The 23,631-nt window shown below is 43.3% G+C and overlaps 1 protein-coding gene across 2 annotated transcripts in view; it reads left to right on the forward strand.

The window, feature by feature from the left end:
* LOC130197293 (GDNF family receptor alpha-2-like) overlaps positions 1 to 23,631 on the forward strand; it is a 49,202-nt gene that overhangs the window by 22,271 nt on the left and 3,300 nt on the right. For both annotated transcript variants that reach the window (XM_056419890.1, XM_056419891.1), the window contains 4 exons: positions 4,347 to 4,725; positions 15,060 to 15,172; positions 16,690 to 16,830; positions 20,117 to 20,259. In XM_056419890.1, coding sequence (XP_056275865.1) covers positions 4,347 to 4,725; positions 15,060 to 15,172; positions 16,690 to 16,830; positions 20,117 to 20,259 — 776 coding nt within the window. The remainder of the gene's footprint in view (positions 1 to 4,346; positions 4,726 to 15,059; positions 15,173 to 16,689; positions 16,831 to 20,116; positions 20,260 to 23,631) is intronic.

The raw sequence follows: 23,631 nt of genomic DNA on the forward strand, positions 1-23,631 counted from the left end.
GTCACTGCATTCTGCATTATTGCCAGTGACGGTTGAAGGAGCTAAACAGCATGCGTATTAAGACTGAGGGGCCAATGAGGAGCCTTGTGCTTTGAATTTCACCAGAGGAAGCTCAACTTGGAGGCAGATGTTCATAAACAGCTCAAGTATTTAGAAGTGTGTTTATAATGATTTAAAATCCTTTGGACAGCCCTCTCCAACCTCTGCACACACATCTCTTATCCTCACATACACATATTTGTCATCTCTCATTCTCTACATCTGCCCTTATACTCTCTCTCTCTCTCTCTCTCTCTCTCTCATCCGCTCCGATGGTTAATTCTGCAGCAATAATTTCATGCACAGAGGTAAGATTCAAATGATCCCTCAGAACAGAAAACTTCACGAGTTCCGCCGGTCTTCCTCTGACGACGTCTATTCGTTGCTCAATGGAGCTTCGTGAGATGACTTTGTAGATCCAGTGCACCGTCTTCCACCCCTCTGGAAACCCCATCGCGACACAAAGTACAGAGCTAATGACTGATGAGTCCTTTGACACGGAAATGCTTGACATGCTCCTCAGGGTTCGGACTAAACACTTCCCTAACAAGCTCTCGCACGCTCACCCAGGGCCGCATTAAATCCAAACGTTGGCACCTTTCCTAATTACTGAGAACATACCCGGAGCCAAGAGCCTCTTACTAACATGGGCTGAACTCCCCTCTGCAGCGCAGTGTCCCTTGAGTATGGGATGATATTTGAAATGCAAAATTCAAATTAGGCTGACAGAGAGCAATTACCGGGGAAAAGAAGATCCCTTACTCTCTGGGAAGACAGCATCAAAATCCAGACACAGTGCACATTTCCGTTTTTATCCGCACATGTCCTGTCCACCTCCCTCGCCTCTCTCCTTTGCGTTATTATCCGGCTTTCTCTTTTCTAACTGGAACACAGGCCTTTTGTAATGTTCTGTTTTATCTCCGCCTGTCTCCCTATAGGTGTCCTCGATCTCACATTTTATCTCCCTGCCTTTTCTTTTTCACTCTTTATTCCTTCGCCTCTCTTTCTGTCTCTCCCCGTTTGTATTATAAGTGAGAAAAGAACAAATGGTTATTTCCACTACATTGCCATCAGTGGGGTCTAATTTATGATACCCATAGAGTAAAGAGCCCTATTAAAAGCCTATTTACAGTCAAACGACAGGATCACCAAAAGCGATGCTTTCACTGTTGTTGACATCCTCTAAACGGTTATGAGATCGCATTTTCTTTCGACGGCACACGAGGTAGTCGGGAGTAAACAACCGAAGACCAGGCACCATTTTAAACTGCTTTTGTGAATTCATGTTGTATTACTCAAATAAATATGTGGCTTTGTGCTTCATGCACACATTCAACATATCTGCACATATTCACAGGTGCCAATTAACGACTTTTCCTGCACTTGATGACACTGATGTGCTGTGTTTAATACATCCATTAATCAATCAATGAGGACACCCGCCCATGTATCTCTTCATTCAGCCAATGCCTCGCTTGCTCATTAATGTAAAGGACACCAGTCAGCAAGGTATGGTGAGAGACGTGAACTCATAAACTCACAGCATCACAACTATTGTGGCGCTGTGAGTTTATGATTGCACTGCTGATGGGTTGGGTTAATTATTCCGCAGTTTTCCTGAATTCGTCTGTATTAATTGAAAGCTCTCCAGCATGTCTCTCTAAGTGGCTGACCAACCTGTTAGTCCGTGTCCTCTCATTTCATCTCTCCATCCGTCATGATAAGCTGCTGCAATCAACTGCTCAAGTCTCCTCTCCCCTCTTAAAGCTTTTTCCATTTTTGTACTTCTCGCATCATTAGCCTATCAACCCCTTTCTCCTCGCATTATAGCAGAATATGTGTGCTGAAAACCTTCATTGTAATGTACTTGGAAAAATCAATTATAGCAATGCAACAATAGTGCACCCCCCCCCCCCCCCAACCCCCACACTTTCCTGCTTCCTTCCTGTTCCCCACACACACACTTCACACACTCTTTGCTCTCCTCCTGTTTGTGTGTAAGCATGTCAGAGCCATCGAGTGGGCTCTCTGTGTTATGTTCGCCCCAGGACATCTTTTTGGGTTGAGCACAGAATTCAATCTCAGCTCCCCAATCAGAGGTAGTAAAAACCTGTCCGCCGCTGCAGCCTCAAAAAAGGCTTCAGCCCTGCTTGGTCAGATAAATCTTTGTACTAGCTTATCCTTCTCCTATTTTCTTTTTATCCTGGACACCCCCCCCCTCCCCCCCCCCCCCCCCCCAGTGGATGGCCAGGGGAGATTTAGGAACTGCAATCCATCAATGTAACGCAGTCTGAACCACTGGGCGGCCGCTCCGCTGGCCTCCCCTCCAGCTGGACCTCACTGCCCCTCTTCTTGCCCGCTTTAGCCACGCATGGCCCACTTTAGGACAACGTCGGTCCCCGCTTGGCCCCTTCTTGCGAAGTCAGCTATTTCTGGGATTCTCGTTGAAACGACATCATCAAAGCTGCTCCTTCTTGACGAATTGTCTCACATCCTTTCTTTGTTTGTTACTGTCGCATAAGAACCTGATCTGAGAACATTTCTGTCTGCCTCACCCCAACAAGACTGAGCTTGCGATGCTACCAGACATCTGCTGTGGATCATTTATCTGTTCCCCTCAGAGAGTGCAACAATGAACCAGTTAAATTACTGATACAATGATGTCTTATTCTGATAGGAGTCATGAAAGTTAACACTCTTCTTCTTCGAACAAAGAAGGCTCTCCCGTGGCGGCCTGTGGCAAACATAAAAAAAAGACTATTTTGAACATCTATTTGTTGAATGTAGGATATGTGTCATAACACCATGTTCATCAGAGCGCTGCTACATTTGACGTCCTTAAGCTAAATGAAAGCCGTGGTTAACAGAAGGAAAAGTTTGAGTGCGGCGCTTTCGTCTCTGTGATGAGGTCCAGATAATCTACTTCTGAGTTTACGTTTATCTGATGTGATCTAAAACCACAAAGTCATTCATTTTGGGGGGTTTGCTTATTTTGCATCCCCCAGTTGTGTGATGTGATCTGTTCTTTGTATCCCCATTTCTAGGATTGATAACGTGACATGCGCCACTTGGAAACAACCCATAATCTCTCACATAAATGGTCCTTTTCTTGTTCCCTGCTTTGCTGTCTGATAGACACAGAGTGAGATTGGTTCTGTTGAATAAGAGATGAATCTTTCTGGGTGTCACCATACTGCTACGACCTCTTAAATATCATTATCTACAGGGGAGGGAGGTTAACGTCTCTAATAAAGCCGGAATACAAGAAAGGGGTGCCACAAGTGAACATGATCCTGCTTTATTGCCGGTATTCCTCGGGAAAGAGTGCGTTATCGTACTGCCGCTGGTGTATATGCAGTATCTCAAAACTCCTAATGACATAATCTGTTTGCAACCAATAGGATGTGTATCCAGAGGGGCAATCATAATGTTTCACATTGTTCAATTCAATGTGATTACACAGGAGAAAAGCTAACTTAATTTCGTACTTGAACTTGAACCAGCCTCTGCCTGGTCCTTGAACTCAGCATGTTTTGGGCAGATGTTACAGTGTTCCTTGTTGTTTCCCACTAACCAGTGTTCACATCAATACGTGCTCCTGTCAATATTTTCCCAAGGACTCCCGTTCGCTTTACAGCCGTCCCATTTAAATAATTCAAATATGTTGTCTGATTGTTAAGCGTGTTTTCCATACATTTTAGTCATAGAAAGCATGTTACAATAATCAGCACAGGAATAAAATCAAGGCAACTCGCTACGACAACTTGATAATGTTGTATTATAATCACTAAATCACATCATATTATCACCTGGAAGTGAATAATTTATACATATCCAATTTTAAATCATTGCTTAATTCATTCATAGTTCACTCAAGGTCTGGAACATACTGAATCAATAATTCAGTTAGTGGATAAGGGCTAGCTGCAGGCATCCCTCCTGTGTTGGATGATATTGAAGAGTCTCCTCCAGCGTTCAACTCTAACATTTGCAATGAACTCCCCGGTGGTTAGAATTGAGAGGCTTATTGTTTTATTTGTTGATCGTACATTGCGGCGGAGCCGACAGTAAACTACTCCAGAACTACATCAATGATGTTGAGTCACAGGATCAATGGAAGTGTCAAACTGTTGGGATTTTATTTCATCCAGGTTGTGTTTGCTTAAATACGAACAATGGCGCCAGAATTATAAAGTCAATATAAACGGCTCGCTCCTCTTTTGAAATACGTGTCTGACGTCTCTTTTTCCTTTAGAGGTTCACTGCAGTCACTGAGTTTTCTCTCTCCTTTGTGCACTCTGACACAGGGATGCTCACGGTGGCCCCGAAAGGCTTCAACTGCGTCGACACCGAAAAAAACTGCAACCCCTGCCTGGACGCGGCCAAAGCCTGCAACCTCAACAGCAGCTGCAAGAGGCAACGCTCCGCCTACATCGCGACCTGCAACAAGGAGGACCCCAACAAGGGGGAGGCGTGCAACAAGAAGCGCTGCCACAAGGCGCTGAGGCTGTTCCTGGACCGCGTGCCGCTGGAGTTCAGCCACCGCCTGCTGTTCTGCCCGTGTCAGAGCGTGGGCTGCGCCGAGAGACGCAGGCAGACGGTCGTGCCCGATTGCTCCTTTCAGGATAAGGAGAAACCCAACTGCCTGGAGCTGCGGAGGGTCTGCCGCCAGGACTCTCTCTGCAGGTAAAGGCAAGGGAAGTAGCAGGGGTGGAAGGTGTGGTGGCCGTGAGGGTTAAACGGGAGGCCTGCTGTATGTGTGTGTTCTGAAGTGGCAGGCTATTCAGTTTTTCAATTCAGTTTATTTGTATAGCACATTTCCACAAATTACAAATTAGTCGTGCTTTACAATCTGTACATATAGACATCCCTGACCTTTGACCTCACATGGGATCAGGAACAACTCCCAAACAACCCTTCAGGGGAAAAAGGTCAGAACCCTTGAGGAGAGAACAGGAGGATCCTCTCCAGGATGGACAGGTGTAATAGATGTCATGTGACACAATGAATATGACAGAGTGGATGAAGAGTTGGTAGTCGGCATATTCCACCATCCAGACCTCCACGGTCCATCAGATGGAGGTAGAGAGGAGGAGTGGGCGGAGTCTCAGCAGGACCATGGCAGACATGGGTAGACATTCGTTTCATGGGCTTGAATGTGTTTGTTTTTTTGTGAGTGCATTTCGTTACGTCGGTTCGATGGACATATTTTAGCGCGGCGCATACGAGACGAGCAGACGCATCTCAAGATTCATTAACGTCTGTTCATATTCATCGAAATGAGAAAAATTAAAATGTAATCCATTGGAGAGAGTTCCTGTCTGACAGCCAACTCCTCCCTCCCATGACGTCCTCAAATGTAATATTTCTCTGCTGTAACTTTCACGAGTGAAGAAATTAGTCATTCAGGCATTTCTGTGGCTATTAAGCGCAGAATGAAGATGTGAGGCTAAGTTGAAGGGACAATGCTCAATTAGGCTGAAGAAAACATTAGCGGATCACGTTAGCTCCATGGGGCCTCTATTGAATCCAAGCAGCTGGATTCAATTCACACCTACCCAGCCATGACATGTTTCCTTGTGTTAGTGCTGCTGAGAGCAGGTGAAACACAGCGGTTGCACAATCAGCCAAATCTGCTGTCAAGATCTTGATATCACGCAGAAGCCATGTGCTGCGTCTGGCCGTCAGCCGTCTGCACGCCCAGTCAGTTGAAGGAGATATGCTCCGCGTTCATTAGTCTAATAGCATGAGAATGTGGTGCGTTTGAATCATTCTAAGCATTTAAAAACTCATTTGAGAGCTTAATGGAGTTCGACCAAGTGTCAGACCCTTGAAAGTTCACTACTAAAAATAATACTCACGTGAATTATAAGAAGGGGAAACTTTTGGCTACTTTTCCATGCCCCGGCGTGACAGATGATTAGGCAGCTAAAACAATTTAGTGACAATAAGTGACGGGTCTCGACACAGCCATCAATGGCCTGCCTCGCAAAACATTTATCATCTCATTGGATTCATGCACTAAAATGAATATTATGTTTCCCGATATGAAAGGTGACAGAAGCTCTGTGTGAAAACCATTCGTACCACTTTTGGATTCCTTGTTTTTTTCCGCTCTCTTTTGGATAACGAGCCGGAGATGTTTGTTTCTGTTGGTAGAATGATTTACAGCCCCGTGGAAATCAGATTAGTCTTTCGAGCCATGAACAACAATTCCTTGTGAGAAGTATATATGGGCACATCACAGTTAACCTTTTTCTGTAGAGGTTAGCAGCCAGAGCAGCCTAAGCATTAATTGCAAAAACCCAATTCCTCTCCACCAACACTAAATCCAACCACCGCGCCGCTAAAGTAGGGGAACTCTATTGCCTCCTCTCCGATTTATGATTGTCTTGATAATTACTTGCTCGCCTGCGTTGGGTAATCTGTTTTCAGGCAGAGTTGCTTTGCTTTGACCTTGAGGCCCTCAGGTGTCTGTTGTTCACCTCCTTATTGAGAAAGATGAAATAGAACGTTGAAGCTCATTATCTGCAGATGGGTAATGCCCCACCGAGGTCAGCAGCTCGATGAGTGCACACACACTCATGCAGTGTGGACCCACGCTGGCCGGCGCACCAATAGACCAACAATCACTGAGCAGAAATACACACTCACGCACACACACTCACTGATATTCTCAATGTCCTCCATCTGTTGAAGGATGTGAGGCATCATCAACGGTTGATGTCTTTTAAGACCTTGGAAACACCGACTTGTTATTTAATCTGATAATTTATCGGGATATTGCACTTAGCAACGCGTTCTGTTCTTAATTGTTTCTGCACCTTCGGTTTGTTGTTCAAGGTCATTTTATTTTAAATGTTTTTGTCATGCAAATGGACACAAAGTCCACAAAGTTTGTTTTTGTGAAAAAAATGTTTTAATAAACCTCGAAAAATCCCTCCCGAAGCAGCACTCTCGTGTACAACCGCAGAGGAAACGTTCCTGGGCTCAGTTTCGCCCTCTCACAGATGTGTTGATAAAAAGCAAGGGAAGATCTATCAACAACAGGCGTGGCTTCCCTGGGGACGCCGGTCTGACTCCGAACGGGGGATACTCAGCTGGTCCAATCCTATTCCATTTCAACGGAAGCAACTAATCGAGAGAGGGAGGGGGAAAGGGAGGAGGGAGAGAAGGAAGGAGAGATGACGAGAGAGAGAGAGGAAGAGATGGAGGGAGGGAGGGTCGCCGAATCGATCTGGCCCGCCAAGCTGCTGCAGCGGGTTGGAGGTCAGCGGGTTGGTCACACAGCTCCGACAAGCTCAACACACTCTGATGCAGAAAGGGTGACGGCTCGAAAGATATTTAGAAATGTGTACTCGTGTCTTTTATTATTTCGACTTTAAATGACCAACAGTGTATTGCTCTACCTTCTTTTTTTTGGAGTTTTACCTGAAGCACATTGGATGCAAGATTGGCTGGAATTTCCCCTTTGGAGGCTGTTCAGGTCGCTCCAGGTGAAGCCCACAGCTCAAACAAACCCAAAATAAACATTTGAAAGGATTTCAAATATCTCATGTCGGCGTGGGCTTCAGTGGCATATTGCACTGGGAGATTTCATCCTCTCCCCGGTCTCTGTGAAGGCAATTGTGGCACACTCTTGAGATCTAGGGACTGGAGATGGACAGAGAACACGCATTACATATAGTAGCTCCTATTTTATATTCCTCTCTCACTCCTTTGTTGTACTTCTGCTGCAGTTATTATATTATTTCCTTCCATGATCCCAGACAAACAACAGACAATAAACTCGTGTTTGTTACTGTTCTGCTATGTTCCTCTCCTCTCAGCGACTCACCTTCCAATGGATCCAACATCTATTCATGTGTCCACAGTGACAATAGGGCTACAGTTAAATGAGCTGTTTGTGTGCGTGTGTGTGTGTGTCTGCATGCATATATGCAAGCTTATAAACCTCCTATCCATTTCTATGTCAGTTAATGCAACACCAGCCCAACGAAGCCTAACCCAAAGAACATTGCGTTGTGTATGTATATTCTGTATTGATTGTGAGTTGTGTATGTATATTCTGTATTGATTGTGAGTTGTGTATGTATATTCTGTATTGATTGTCTGAGGATCAATGCAACACTTCTATCTTTGATTAATATCCACTGGTCTCCAGGCTAACTGGGTGCTCTTTGATTGAGCTCTTTGGCTACTGGTTATCAAAGTGGGGAGCTGGGAGTCAATCGAACACGTTACAGGTAACCTGACCCAGTTTGGGAGATGCTCGATCTGTACCAGGCCACCTTTCTCATAGAAAACTCACACACACACACACACACACACACACACACACACACACACACACACACACACACACATACACACACTGTCCTAAATCAACAGTCTGCTTTGTTCTGTTATCTCTGACAACTGAAACCTCCGCTGAGGGCAGCAGTGGAGGGAGACCGACCGGCCCAGATGGCATTACTGTGCAGCTTCTGAGAGAAGCTGCAAGAAATCATGTTTCACTTTCATCATCAGTTTCTCTCACTTTCTTTTTCTCACATTCACTGGCACACACACACACACACACACACACAAACATTTGGGCACTTGTGAGGACCCTTGGCATACTCACAACGCCACCTCCCCATACTTGCGTTCACACATACGGACTCCATTCAATCTCCACGCAGCAATAATCTGTCAACTGCGATAGTTTTCTGAATGAAACACCTTTTACAAGTCTGTCATTTGATCCGTTGGTTTAATAGTATTGACTGATTAACACCGATTTTAACCTCTTATTCTATTTTGTTATGTAAAACTAAGTCTTGACCAGACTATAAAGTTTAAAAAAGATCATCTTTAATAATGCAATCTGCAGAAGTAAAAAGATAAAGATGGCAAAGACTTTAAATGAACTACACCGTCATTTTTAAGAAACAGAAAGCGGTGGGGTGTATACAAATACAAAATGTTACCAAAAAAATAAAATAAAGTCTCTTAAGCTTGTGCTAATCACAGACCTTTTTTCTATTTTTTTAAACCATTGATTTCGTGACTGAGAACCAGAAGTATTGAAATGTTTCAAGTTTCAAGTTTCAAGTTTTTTTATTGTCACATCCCCTTTTATACAAGTATAATCGGTTTGTGAAATTCTTATGTGCAAAACACCCGACAGCAGTAGCAGACTAAAAAAAAGAATAAGAATGAGAATAAACTATACAATATCCACACAAAAAAAGGAAGAAAGTATTAACAATATATATATAAAACAATGTAATAGAATATACATCATGACAATATATATATATAAAACAACGTAATAAAATATGTGAATAAAATAAATAAATAAATAAAATAAAATAAAATGTGAACTCTTCTCCAGGTTTTGACTCATTCTTGCACCAGTAGATTAGATTAGATTAGATTCAACTTTATTGTCATTACACATGTACAAGTACAGAGCACTGAAATGCAGTTTGTCATTCAACCAGAAAGTGCAACAGAAAGTATCATAATAAATACAGTATATACAGATTATAGTAAATAAAGCGCTGTACAAGAGGGCGGCTTAAGGCCTGACCTGTACGATTGGTAATAAGTTAGACAAAACAGTAGACAGATGAAATTAACATTAAATAATAACCTATCTGAGGTTGCTAAACTAGTGCAATATTCAGTGCATATTGACTTGAGAGTGCAGACAAATAGATGACACGAGTATAACAGCATACACTCACTTCCTCTGGAGGCCACGTTTAAAAGTCTGTGCTCCAGCTGGTTACAAGTTATCAGAGTGAAGTGTCTCTGGTTTTGTAAGCGTGTGTCAACTAGCGACCTTTTCCTCCCTCATAGTCCAGTGTGCTGCAGTGTTCGGCTTTAATCAGGCTTTGACTTCAGCGGAGACACACTTAGCTTGCTGGCTACACATAAGAGCTGGAAAGAAAGAGTCGTGCATTTAATTACAATATATGGATTAGTATCTGCCCATTTACTTTCCGAACATTAAACCTGAAGGGAATATAGCGGAAAACTGCAGCCATTACTAGGCCTCATGCTTTACTCTACAATCTCTTCTGCCAGCTGTATTGTATTTATTATTAATGCAAACGGTATCAATAGGACTACAGAACGGTCAGTGTGTGGTAACTCAGGGCCTTCTGTTTCCATCTTTCTGACTCTGAACTCCTTTCTGTATTTAAGGAGTCTCATTGATGGCTGCAACCTTAATTACTTTCCCCACACACGTATTTGATATGTGGCTAACAGCTATTTAATTTCTGCTAGTAACTACAGATTACTGCTAATGCGGGTTTTTTTTAGGGACGGTTCATCCATTTGATTGACATGTACACTTTGCCTTGGGCGTGGCTGTTTGGCTCATTCGGAGTTCAGATAACCTTGAATGATCTACTCTTACCAAACGGGCCGTATTGGGTTGTGTGTGTTGCCCGCTTGATTTAACATTCAACCCGATGACGTCACATTCAGTCGGGGGTCGTATGGCATCTGCAAGAAAGACAGAAGCGAGAGAACATTTAGAAGTAAAAAATAACATGCAAGCTAATTTTTGGGTCACCAAACAAGGAACACGGTAATCATCCATAAGTAAACGTTTTAAAATAGAAGAAAATACTTGTTTAATTCAATAAGATTCTAATCGTTGCTTGTGTTCTGTTACATAGGATGTTCAGCTTAATGATGCAGGGGAGGTTGTGCCACCAGGCAGTTTTTGTTGGTTTCAATTTTCTGCTGAGTAAGAGTTGGAGAGGTTGTGTCATGTGACAGATAAGCTAAACTGCCCTGTGTCTGTCCTCATTGCCCTTTTAGAGGATTGACTGGGAATCCCAATGAGGACAATGCTGCCAAAAAAAAGGCCGGCCTCTGTCGAGGCATATTACAGAGAAAATAGCTGTGGGTAAAATAAACAATCAACTCTGACCAGAGTCAAAGAGACCACCGGCAGAAAGTGTGGCAGCAAGAGCAGATTGCCGCGGTGCAAATCGTAAAAGTGCCTTTTAGTGGCGAGAAAAATATTACCGTCATATGTTGTGTCCTTTTAATCTAAATATTCAATTCAATTCGGTTTATGAGTATAGCCCATTTTCACACATTAGAAATTCCCCTGAGTGCTTTACAATCTGTACACAAAGACATCCCTGACCTTTGACCTCACATCGGATCAGGAACAACTCCCAAACAACCCTTCAGGGGGAAAAAGGTAAGAACCCTTGAGGAGAGAACAGAGGAGGATCCCTCTCCAGGATGGACAGGTGTAACAGATGTCATGTGACCAGAAGGAATCATTACACACTAATTAAAACACAGGAACAACACAATGAATACGACAGAGTGGATGAAGAGTTGGTAGTCGGCATATTCCACGATCCAGACCTCCACTATCCATCAGGCAGATGGATAAATATATAAAAATATATTCGTAGCACAAGGTCAGGGCTGCATTATGAGGCTGTGAATCGTCATCATGTAATGAGCCATGCTGCACAATGCAGAACATTCAGAGTGTCGACAGAGAGTAAGAGCCAGATCTCAGATTGAGTGTTTGCTTTGTTATCTTCAAGTGACGAAAGGACACACAAGGTTAGTGATGGAACCGGGGGCAAACACCCCTCGTTGGGAGTTTGCACATGAACACTTAAGTCTGCAATGTCAAATCAGTTTATACCATACAGGACATCAATGAAAGAGGAGAGGTGAGGAAGAGAGGAGGAGGAGGAGGAAGAGTGAGCGAGAGGAAAAGAGGAGAGGAAGAGGAAGAAGGAGAGAAGAGAGGAGAGATAAGGTTGGAGGCACAAAAAAGAGGAGAAGACAGGGGAGAGGGAGAGCATAGAGAGACCTCTTTTGTTTTTTTCTCATTTGCTTCATGTAACTGCAATTATGTTGGCAGCGATTGTGTCATGGTTGTTGTTATGCTTTCTGTAGCCGAGCGAGAGATACGGATTCTAAAGCCTCTCTGGGCTGAAGACTGGGGGAAGTGATAAGAGTGAAGAGGAGTATACCATTAAACAGAAATTATCATCCGCAGAAGAACTCATATTTGTAGACGGAGCGCAGAGAGAAGTCTCCCAGCAGATAGGGCTCTCAGAAGACTTGTTTTTAATGAAGAAAGGAAGCTATTAGAGTCTTTGGAGTCTGATAACTGTTTTCCTCCGCCCCTCCTCCTTCATGAGGAAATGGTTTCCAAGACTGAAACTCATCTGATTTTAGTCACATTGTTTGTCACAGACATCAAATGATAGGAATAAGAATCCATATAAAAAGCCATTAGTTTTCTATTACTGCCAAGCTGGATGGACAGGCACTCATTGCTCGGCCGAATCACTGTGTTTAAAGTGTCAGGTTGGTTGAAAGAAGTCTACCTCTGTGGGGGCTCCCCTGCCACTTCCCTGGGGGCTGAGTGGCTGAAATGACCATAAAACTCTGTTGAGCTAGACAGCCTGTAATTTCAGCAGCGAGTGGTGCATTGCCGAGATATAATGGAAAGCCAGTGGAAGCCATGAAATCTGCTGAATCCCAGTGTTGGAACACCATTGTCTGAACACTCAGGACACCTCTAAACATTAAATTACTGTTTTTAAGCCATCATTGTCTGAAAGAGCTTGGCATCTAAAACGAAACACAGTGCTTGTTCAGTTCCTTTAATCTTCTGTGTTCTTTGCCTTTCCTCCAACCAAATCCCATAAGTTAGCCCATAAGAAATCGAAAAATGGAAAATCTGGTTCTAAAGGTTGCTTTGTGGAGGCACACGTTGTTCTCTCTCTCTCCCCCCCTCTCTCTCTCTCTCTCTGTCTGTTGTGTCTTTTTATTATCTGTGGCATGATTGTGGGTACAAGTGCCTTCTTTCACTCAGAGCAGGAATAGATGAGAGCGGGCTTTGAGGAGGACAGGTGTGGGGAGGGATAGGTTTGTGTTGGTGTGTACGTGTTCTTTCCTTTCTGTGATTTAACAGCACTGTGTGTCACTGTTCGGGTCTGTGTGTGTTTGCGTGCGCACGCTGTGTCGGTCTTTGCGGACATGAAAGAGCAGCCATGCAAATCCAGTTTTCTGAAGCGTGGCTTTAGATGTGATGTTAGCAGCATGTCACATCCAGAGACTCTGTGGCTGATTTGATAGGAGGCCGGATGGAGATGGAGTTGAAGTAATGAAGTGAGTCTGAGTTTGCTGCTGGAGGCCGAAGCCCATCACACCACACTCGCTGCATATGTAGTGCTGTAGAGAGAGAGAGAGTGAGGGAAGAGAGAGGGAGAAAGAGAGACCTTATCACCCCCATTTCCCCTCAGCCAAATCTGCTTGTCTCCACTCTCTTTATTCGCAGAGTTGAGATGCAGCATAAGTGTACACCTTGGTCTTTAACTGCAACAGAAGAACTCTCTCTCTCTCTCTCTCTCTCTCTCTGATCAGCTGTATAATGGCCAACTGTACCCTCCATTTCCTGAATGGCAATGTCCCAAAGCATAGATTAAGTGTGTTTAGGTAACACACAGGTTAATACTGTTACTCTACATCGGATCTCATGTAATTATTTGAGAGCCTTAAGAAAAAACACAAAATGATGAATGAGCGATCAAGTGGTGCCACTGTATGAGGTTGAAGACGCGATACAGCCGCAATGCATATTTAGAGTCACGGGCAGTATGTAAATGTCTTTCACATTAACATTCTACCTGTTTCATTTACTGTCGCATGCAGTGTTGTGCACCATCAGCACGTTGTTGTCGCTATTTAACATGAATGTGTGGCTCAGTGCTGTAGATGCATCTGAGGCATGCGCTTGACCTCAGCCCAAATAATCTGAAAAAATAATGAATATTATCACCTTTTAAAATTCACTTATCAAAACATCATATCCAAACAAGGCTAGCTATTTCCCAATGTTTTTATTCTTTATGCAAAGCTAAGCTACCCATCTCCAGCGTTCAGCAACAGTGTGCAGCCGATGTGAGAGTGGAATCACCGCAAGAAGGCTCATAAGGAGAATTCTCACTCCGTCAAATAGTTCCTTTAATCGTGAGAAACAATTATAACCTAGCACTGGCTGGAGATTATGACACTTTAAAAGACATTACCCCACTCTGGATGGCAACAAACGGCTATTGAGAGTAAAAGACTGAGAAAAGAAGAAGAGGCCATCAGAGCGGCGATCATAAGTGTCAAATCAAGCGTTGTTTACAAGCTGCCCATAAATTACAAACCAATTGCACACAAGACACAACATGTTTCCGTCTCCTGGCCATACTAAACCTGTTCCCGTGTTGTTGCACGTGCCTGAGCATGCGTGTTTGTGTTCACTGTAGACAAAACAGCCGGAGGACCATTACAGCACTTTTGAACTCACGGTTGCAAAAAGTGTTCCGACTAGCCCAGAAAGCATGTGTCATGGCGGAGAGAACGACGTAGAGAGAGAAATGTGCGGCAATGGATTGTGATTCACTTGGTGGGCAGCTGTGATGTGAGCGGTACAGACAGAGCCACTGTGCACGCGCTACTCCCAATAAACCTACTTCAGTGGATTAGCAATGCCACCTTGGGGCTCTCCGCAGACTTAAAGCTCTTATCACAAACACACACCGAAACAAAACGGACTATTTTTTATCTGTTCCCTCTGTTTGTCTGCAGAATGAGTTCGGAAGACGGTCGAGATGTCGAGGATAAGCGGCGAAGTACCGGTCAAATAAGGCTCATGCTATCGCTCTCATCCATAAATAAAGGAACTACCACAGGGTGTGTGTTGCATTCTGGTGAAGATAGTAAATAGCTTGTTGGTACAGCGGCGTGAGCGAGACCTAGTTTGCGATTCAGGACACCGAGCCCGCAAACAGATGTTTGGTACACTTTCCCAGTATGACGCCGGTCTCGATTGCCAGATGCTCCAGAATAGAAATGGTGCCAAAAAGATTCGGCCCTGTGCTTTGATTGTGTGTTCGCGTGTTCATCTGTCATATGCTCGTGACTGAGCGCCTGCTTCTCTTTTTCTCCCCGCGCTGCGCTTGGCGTTTGCTGTGCAGGTCGAGGCTGGCTGACTACACGGTGAACTGCTGCGTGACGCCGCACACGGCGACCACCTGCCCCAACCAGGACAATCACCAGGCCTGCTTGGCCTCCTACGCACGGCTCATCGGTCAGTACCGCCGGCACCGGGGATGACTCTGTGATGGAGGGAGAGTCTGCTTGTGTGCAGTGCTTTCGGAACTTTTTTTGAGCAATTAAATATTAAATATATCTCGTGTTCTGCCTGTTTTGTGATATACATGCCTAAAAGGTGTCTAATATTTCTATACTGAAATAATATCGGCATTATAACTATTATAACTATGATGATTTTTCAGTTGCCTATTTTCTGGTGCCTAATATTTCTATAGTGAAATAATATCGGCATCATAACTATTATAACTATGATGATTTTTCAGTTGCCTATTTTTTGGTGCCTTATATTTCTATACTGAAATAATATCGGCATTATAATTATTATAACTATAATGATTTTTTTAGTTATCTATTTTTTGGTGCCTAATATTTCTATACTGAAATAATATTGGCATTATAACTATTATAACTATAATGATTTTTTTAGTTATCTATTTTTTGGTGCCTTATATGTCTATACTGAAATAATCTCGGCATTATAACTATTATAACTATGATGATTTTTTGAGTTATCTATTTTCTGGTGCCTAATATTCTATAGTGAAATAATATCGGCATTATAACTATTATAACTATGATGATTTTTTTAGTTGCCTATTTTTTGGCGCCCCCTCAGGACTCGGTGCCCTACGCTCAGCGCGTCGTGCCCGTTATGGGAGCGGCGGCACTGCTTGTGTGTTTGAGAGAGAAAAAGGGGCAGAGGTGGAGATGACGGGAGATATAAATGCACATAATGTCACATCCATGGTTAGATAAAGAGTAATGGTTATAGTTAGTGCGGCAGTAATCTACCGTCACTTTTATCATGAGTGGCAGATGGAGCGGTGAGAGTTTCACCCTCCTGGCCGAATGTCTCCCCCAGCATACTGGACATCAGGTCACTACTAGAAGTAATGAGGCAGCAGGGGCACAGAGGGAGTGTTTACTTCATTAAAACACTTGATGACCATCTGTTTGCGCTCAGTAAATGTTGCTCAAACAATGTGCCTGGACTGGCAAATGCACATTATTAAACCCCAGCCAATGTTTGATAACCGCACCTTGTTTGAATCACCAGGTTCATGAAGAGTTCCAAAAAAGAAATGTCACAGTGTCCATATTTCAGTATCAGTCACTGCCTCCCCACCATGTGTCATAACTGGCACAGTATGAAGTGATAATATTCCACGGTGCTTCTTGGATTTCTCTGGAAAATGGTACGCGAAGTGCATCCGACACCCCTGACTCCAGCTGAAAGCATCGACACAGACATTTGAAAATTGAAATGTTTTGGTGCGATATTCAAACCGCACACGCACTTCCTAAAGCACCTACTTTACAAAAATATTCATAACATAATGGCCTCTTTACATCAAAAACAAAGCATTACAGAATGCTTCACCTTCCTATAACCTAAATGGAGTCCATTATAGTCCATTAGTGACCCATAACTGTTTATCCCAATGTGTGTAATCTGTATTTGTGTCTGTGCTTGTGTGGGTACCCTAACAGGAACGGACATGACTCCCAACTACGTCGACAACAGCTTCTCCAACTGGACCATCTCCCCGTGGTGCACCTGTCGGGGCAGCGGAAACCAAGAGGAGGAGTGTCTGAACTTCCTGCGGTACTTCACCGATAACACATGCCTAAGTGAGCAATCCCAAGACACGGATCCTGTGCATGCGTCTGAAATGGGGTTGTGTCTGATCGGGGTCCAGCAGTCATATGATATTGATTCGAGCGCCAGTGTGTGATGCGGTAGTTCCTCTTGCTACCATGTGAGAGGAGAGTGAGCCATGAACTTCAATCTAATGCAACTTTAATGCTCTCTAAGCAGATTCTGTTTGTCAATGTCGGAGAGGTCTTCAGCGGAATAACTCTGGATGTTGTTGAGGAAACAATGTTGGGGGGAGGACTTGATATGGAAATAATGAGCGGTGGGGCTGGATGCTCTTCAGATATCCAGGTATTAAAATGTCAACAGACAATTACGTTGATTTACATTTTACTCGATGCATTTTATTTTGATTCAACAGTCATTTTGAAAAAAATTTTTTTATATTAGGTTATAACAAAATAGGAAATAAAACGTGAACATATGTATGACTGCTTGGAGCTTCTTGAAGTACTAATGAAAATGTGTCTGCAGCATAGTTTGATATAACCATTCTGCCCACTGATTAAGTTGGAATTTAATGTTCTTAGTTTCTCCAAAACTAGTCATTTCTTATCACTTCTCATCCACCCTTTGGGCAAGATCTGCCCAGACTTTAATACAAAAGAAATCATGTGCATATAATTTTCTTATTCAATCTGACAGCGTTTAGGGGCTTATCCCTTGCAGGAGACAAATGCCATGAAAAAAGAACAGATCTAGCACAAATTAAATAATTACAGGAGCTAAAATACATATCTGCACATCTGATGCATAACACCCAGGGTGCAGCAGTGGGTACCTCGAACATCTTTATGCTTTTTTTTTACTGTGATGAAAAAAAATCCAGGGTGCTCCTTCCTTGCTATGGCGGAGCGAGCCGTGTCAACAGCGCTACGAGACACCGTCACCTTTAACACGTTCCATTGTGTGGATCATGCTTTCAGACCATTTCAATAGATTGCTAGGGTACCGTTTTAGCTGAGTGTGCGGGATGAGGGATGAGGCTGGGAGCTGAGGAGGCGTCTTGAAAAATAACACAAAATGCAGCATCTCCTCTCTGCAGTCGAGGGGAACAGGCGATAAACGTCACACCATGGAGGAGAATATACACAAACATGCACATCCATATGTATGAGTGAGTGTGTGTGTGTGTGTGTGTGTGTGTCTGGGGGGGGGTGTATGTCAAATCTTTCTGCAACTATCTGTCAACTGTCATTGTTTCTGCAGATTAAATCCTTTTTTTTACATTGATAAAACAAAGCTCATTGTGATGGATACCGAGTGTTAGACAGATCATGTTTTATCTGCTCTTTCTTTCCCACTTTCTGCATTCCAGTGAAAGGAAATCATAATAGTTCAAACATAGTCTGGGCCTCCCTCTGTTTCTGTTCTTCTTGTACTTTCCTCCCTTTCTCTTACTCCATCTGTCCCTGCAGGTAGGGCAATGCATGCTATGCCCAGGGGTGAAAGGAAAACTTATCCAGAGTCATTAAAAAATTGAATTGCTATTGGCAATGAGCTTAATCACTCAGTGAAACGTTTGGGTGCAGTAAAACATCCTGTGTGGAGACCCTCCAGCCAACTAGTTTGATTTATGACTTTTTCTCCCCCCATCGTACGGCATCTGTAGGGGGAAAGCGAGCGATCGACGACCCTGACAAACAGATGCGTAACATCGCATGTCTCAGCAGTACTTCACCGTCTCTTCACCGCTAGCATTTTAACTTTCTCGGCTCCACTGGCGAGCTCTGTTCCTCTCTGTGCTTTTATTCTCTCGCAGCAGCCCCGATCGCCTAGAACATCATGAGAGACGTGAAAGATAGATAGATAGATAGATACTTTATTAATCCCCAAGGGGAAATTTGTCGTCACAGTAGCAGCACCAATAAACTAAACACACAAGAATAAAATATAAATATAAAATATAAAAAACAGGGATGAAAGATATAGATGTATACAAGTACAATATAAAATACAAAATGAAATATATATATGTATATCAAATGAAACATATATGTATATATATACACACACACAAACAAATATAATACAATGACTATGCAAAGTAAAATATAAAATACAAAATAAAAAAATATATGCATATATATATATATATACACAACATATATGCATACACAAATATAATACTAATGACTGCAGTGTAAAATTAAATTAAATATAGACAGAGTGTGCAAAATGCAAAGTGTGTGTATGTGTGTAGTGTAAATGAAATGTGTGAAGTGAATGCATCGGGTGTGCAGGTGTATGTGTGCGCATCTGTGTGTGTGTGTTGCTGATGTGCAACACAGTGTAGGTGGATACGGGACAGACAAATCCCTGTTGCCATGCGTCAGGAGTCCTCAGGACTGTTTGTGTCAATCGGATTCTGCTTGTGTGTTCCATCCTGTTTGTTCTCCTTAGTTTGGGAATGTTTTGAATTTGATCAGTCACATGAATCTATTCAAAAGCATCTCTGCCTGCTGACCTTTTAATGGAGGTGGTTGCCAAGCAATTACATGCCTTGCCTTCTCTCCGGCTGAACAAAGGAAAACACTCCTCGTGTTTAAAACGGATGAGCAGGGAAAAGGTACTCAGCCCCTATTTTACCATATCTAGCTGAAAAGCTGAGTGAACAGGGATTTATCGCAGTTTTGCAGAGACTCACACATGCACTTAGACACAAAATGACACGCGTACATATTGTGCATCTGCCGGTATATACAAAAGCGCTAATATGCATCAACTGCACAGGCTGCCGTCCTGTTAGAGTTGATTGATTTGCTACTTTTAGCAGATTCCATTTCTGAGTGTGCAACTGTCGGCAAACAAATTGAGCTTTGTCGTCTCAAGTGCCGACATTTTGCCACTTTCTGGTCCCAATGTTGCAATTTGCTGTTGTAAGATAAAAGTGTTTTTGTAATGAGCCCATGGAGTGATGGTGTTGTATTGTTGTAAGTGTGTCCATTGTTTCTCCGCAGGATTTGCTAAGAGAAGGAACATTACTTTATTGATAATATATAAACAGGTTAGGCATTAAAAAAAGGCACAACTTAAGATATTGGAATATTGTGAGACATTACAATCAATCAAATCTCTAAAGCTTACTGATGATGCAAACAGTGTCTCTCCTTACTCTTTTTACTCCCTCCTTCCTCAATCACACACCCAACTTGTTTGCCAACGATTGGGTAGGGGACCAAGAGGTGACTTACAGCGGTGTGCTAGCTATAGCTTCTTGCTGGGTGCAAAACCAATAACTTCATATCTCTGTCCCTGCAGAAAATGCTATTCAGGCCTTCGGTTACGGGATGGACAACATGCAGAACAAAAATGCGTCCGTCCCTGGTCCCTCAGCAACGACGAAAACGGGGTCGGATTGGTCGACAGACACTTCAGAACCACCCTTTGTCACCATCCCAAAGGTAATAGGTTTGCGTTGATTGATTAATTTCAGGTATATTACAACTGTCAGAGGCGCTCTTTCTGACATCCAGACCATTATTATAGCAGCAAACAACTATTTTCTAGATATAGTGGAGTAAAGTCAGAGGAGGATATTTCTGTGTGTTGTAATCTCAGATTCTCCTTGTTCTATATTGACATAGCAGCAGTGCCGCTGCTCGCCATGTTGGCGCCCGAAGCAGAACTCCTTCCACATTTCCCGTATTTAACAATCATTAAACATGGACGTACCTGAAACTGATTTACGGGCGCAATCTCACAGTTTCTTTCTTTTCCTTTTTTCTGCCCCTGACTCCTTTTGTCTTTTTGAGGCCATTTTCGAAAAGTTGAAGCTTACTGTCAAAGTTCGTCAGGCCGCTGAGAGGAAATCAGAATCAGAATCAGAATAGTATTTATTGCCAAGTAGGTTGGCCCACGGCGAGCTTGGGAAGTTGAATGTGTATATTTTTCATCGTAACTTTTTTTGAGCAATTAAATATATCTCTTGTTCTGCCTGTTTTGTGATATACATGCCTAAAAGGTGCCTAATATTTCTATACTGAAATAATATCAGCATTATAATTATTATAAGGATGATGATATTTTTTTGTTGCCTATTTTTTGTTGCCTAATATTTCTATACTGAAATAATATCGGCATTATAATCATTATAACTATGATGATCTTTTTTAGTTGCCTATTTTTTGGTGCCCCCTCAGGACTTCCCGGCTCAACTGTTGCCATGTATAGAGCCAGCAAAAAAATACTCTTAAACTCGTGTCTATTACTGTACCTCTCAATTCATATCCAGTATTATTTGTTGTTAACGCACGAATATATTCATGCATTTTACATGAATTTGTTAAACTGGACAAGAAGACAAAAAGAACCACACAAATACTCGTCTCTGCTTCCATGAAAGGAAGATGTACAAAATCACAAAGTTCAACAAACTGCACTCTTCACATTTCCATCACAGTCAATCTCTACGCTTGTTAAAGGCGAGCGGCACATCAAAAGAGACCCTTTTTGATAAGACCGTTTATGCTACATCCAAGATGATGACATTTGGATGAAATATATTCATCTCTCAACAATGAAATAGTGAAATAAATGGGAGGTGGAGGTTTTAATCTGGATTAGAGGTTCTAAAGCACTGGCCCAGGGCCTGTACTTTAGAACATTAGTAATGCCGTCTCAACTGAAGACTGCAGTGAGCTCTGCTGTGACCGGGTTCACGGTCCAGAGCAGAAACATATCACTCCTTGCTTTGCTGCAGGAACGCACACGTGTTTGTCTTTAGACTGTCATTCCTCTTCAAATAACATGTTGGGAAAAGGACAGGACCGTATTGTCCAGCAAACCCCCCCCCCCCCCCCCTCTCTCTCTGTCCCTCTCTCTCTCTCTGTCCCTCTCTTTCTCTCTCTCTCCTCCCTCTCTCTCTCTCTCTCTCTCTCTCTCTCTGTCCCTCTCTCTCTCTCTCTCTCTCTCTCTCTCTGTCCTCTCTCTCTCTCTGTCCCTCTCTCTCTGTCCTCTCTCTCTCTTTCTCTCTCTCTCTGTCTCTCTCTCTCTCTCTGTCCCTCTCTCTGTCCCTCTCTCTCTGTCCCTCTCTCTCTCTCTCTGTCTCTCTCTCTGTCCTCTCTCTCTCTCTCTCCCTCTCTCTGTCTCTCTCTCTCTCTCTCTCTCTCTGTCCCTCTCTCTCTCTCTGTCTCTCTCTCTGTCCCTCTCTCTGTCCCTCTCTCTCTCTCTGTCTCTCTCTCTGTCTCTCTCTCTGTCCCTCTCTCTCTCTCTCTGTCCCTCTCTCTGTCCCTCTCTCTCTCTCTCTCTCTCTCTCTCTCTCTCTCTGTCCCTCTCTCTGTCTCTCTCTCTGTCCCTCTCTCTCTCTGTCCCTCTCTCTCTGTCCCTCTCTCTCTCTGTCTCTCTCTCTCTCTGTCCCTCTCTCTCTCTCTGTCTCTCTCTCTGTCCCTCTCTCTCTCTCTGTCTCTCTCTCTGTCCCTCTCTCTCTGTCCTCTCTCTCTCTCTGTCCCTCTCTCTCTCTCTCTCTCTCTCTGTCCCTCTCTCTCTCTCTCTCTGTCCCTCTCTCTCTCTCTCTCTCTCTGTCCCTCTCTCTCTCTCTCCCTTTTGAACGGGTCAGAAGTTTTCGCTGCACTTTGGGTCAAAGGAGATGTTTTTTGTTTTTTTATCTCGCTGTTCAGTTTGATTAGTTTTCACAATATTGTGCTGTTTCACAACTGCATTTTAGATGTGCCATGCAGCCTGCTGGTGTATGACTAATTATGTTTTTCACCTTTGCAGGAGACCCAGTTTTCCAAGCTAAGCTGACTAAAACTGTCTTTTGTAAATCCTTCTGCTGCTGCTTCTGTTATTGTCAATGTCATTTTTGTGTGTCTATTCCAGATATACAGAAAATCAAAGCAGCATGCAGTGTTTATGAATGCAAAAGATCGGGGGAAATGAATGACCTCCATTAAGACAACTATTTTGAGTATTTCCAGGGGCTTTCACGGCCATTAAATGGTCACACTGCGCCGGAGACATGCAGAATTGCATTTACGCAGAAACCCTCATTATAGCGAAGACGGCAAATGAAAACCTTAAAAATGTTGCGAAGAGTAGAATTAATTATGAAGCACCTCTGATAACAATAACAGTGTGTATGTTTGGGAAAGGTGTCGGAAAGAGAGAGAGAGAGAAAGGTTGGTGGGGAGGGGATGGATGGTGGATTTCTCCAAAGGTGCAGTGTGTGTATGTCAGTATTGATGCACCGCTCTGTGCCTCTCTCACTGCAGCGTGGTGTTTATTTTATTGTAAAAATGGTAATTAGGAAACAAAAAGACGTGTGATTATTCGAGCAGGAAGTTTATAATTAGAGAGGGAGCTGGTAGTGACATGTTGGGCCACTCTGCGCTCTCAGACAACTATGCCTGGCAATTAAAACTTGTCAAACTTCCACGGCAGATAAATAGGGGGGAGTATTGTTATGGTATGGGGTCCTTTTGGCAGAACGCCGCCTGTCCACGCCGTAAATTTCATGGGAGCCGGCGTATGATCTGTAATATGAAGTACGGTTAGAGAAGAGCTGGCATAGGAACATCTGCGGTTCGTATCTAAGCTGCTCGTTTCAGTCACACTGAAGCAGACACCCTCATCGAGTATTGTCTGCTAATTGATACGCATAGTTATTATATATGTCACTGCTTGTGGTTGTGGGCTTTATCGTAGCGCGGTGGGTAAACACGGGAGCTGGAGCGGGGTCCTCTGAGCATTGTGAGTCAAAGCGGTAGCCATCACAAGACCTGCTGTGTGCATATGGAGAAACACAATATGCTGTGGAGCTGGAGGAGGGATCTCAT

Source organism: Pseudoliparis swirei, chromosome 7 (genome assembly GCF_029220125.1).
Source record: "Pseudoliparis swirei isolate HS2019 ecotype Mariana Trench chromosome 7, NWPU_hadal_v1, whole genome shotgun sequence".
Classification (NCBI taxonomy): Eukaryota; Metazoa; Chordata; class Actinopteri; order Perciformes; family Liparidae; genus Pseudoliparis; species Pseudoliparis swirei.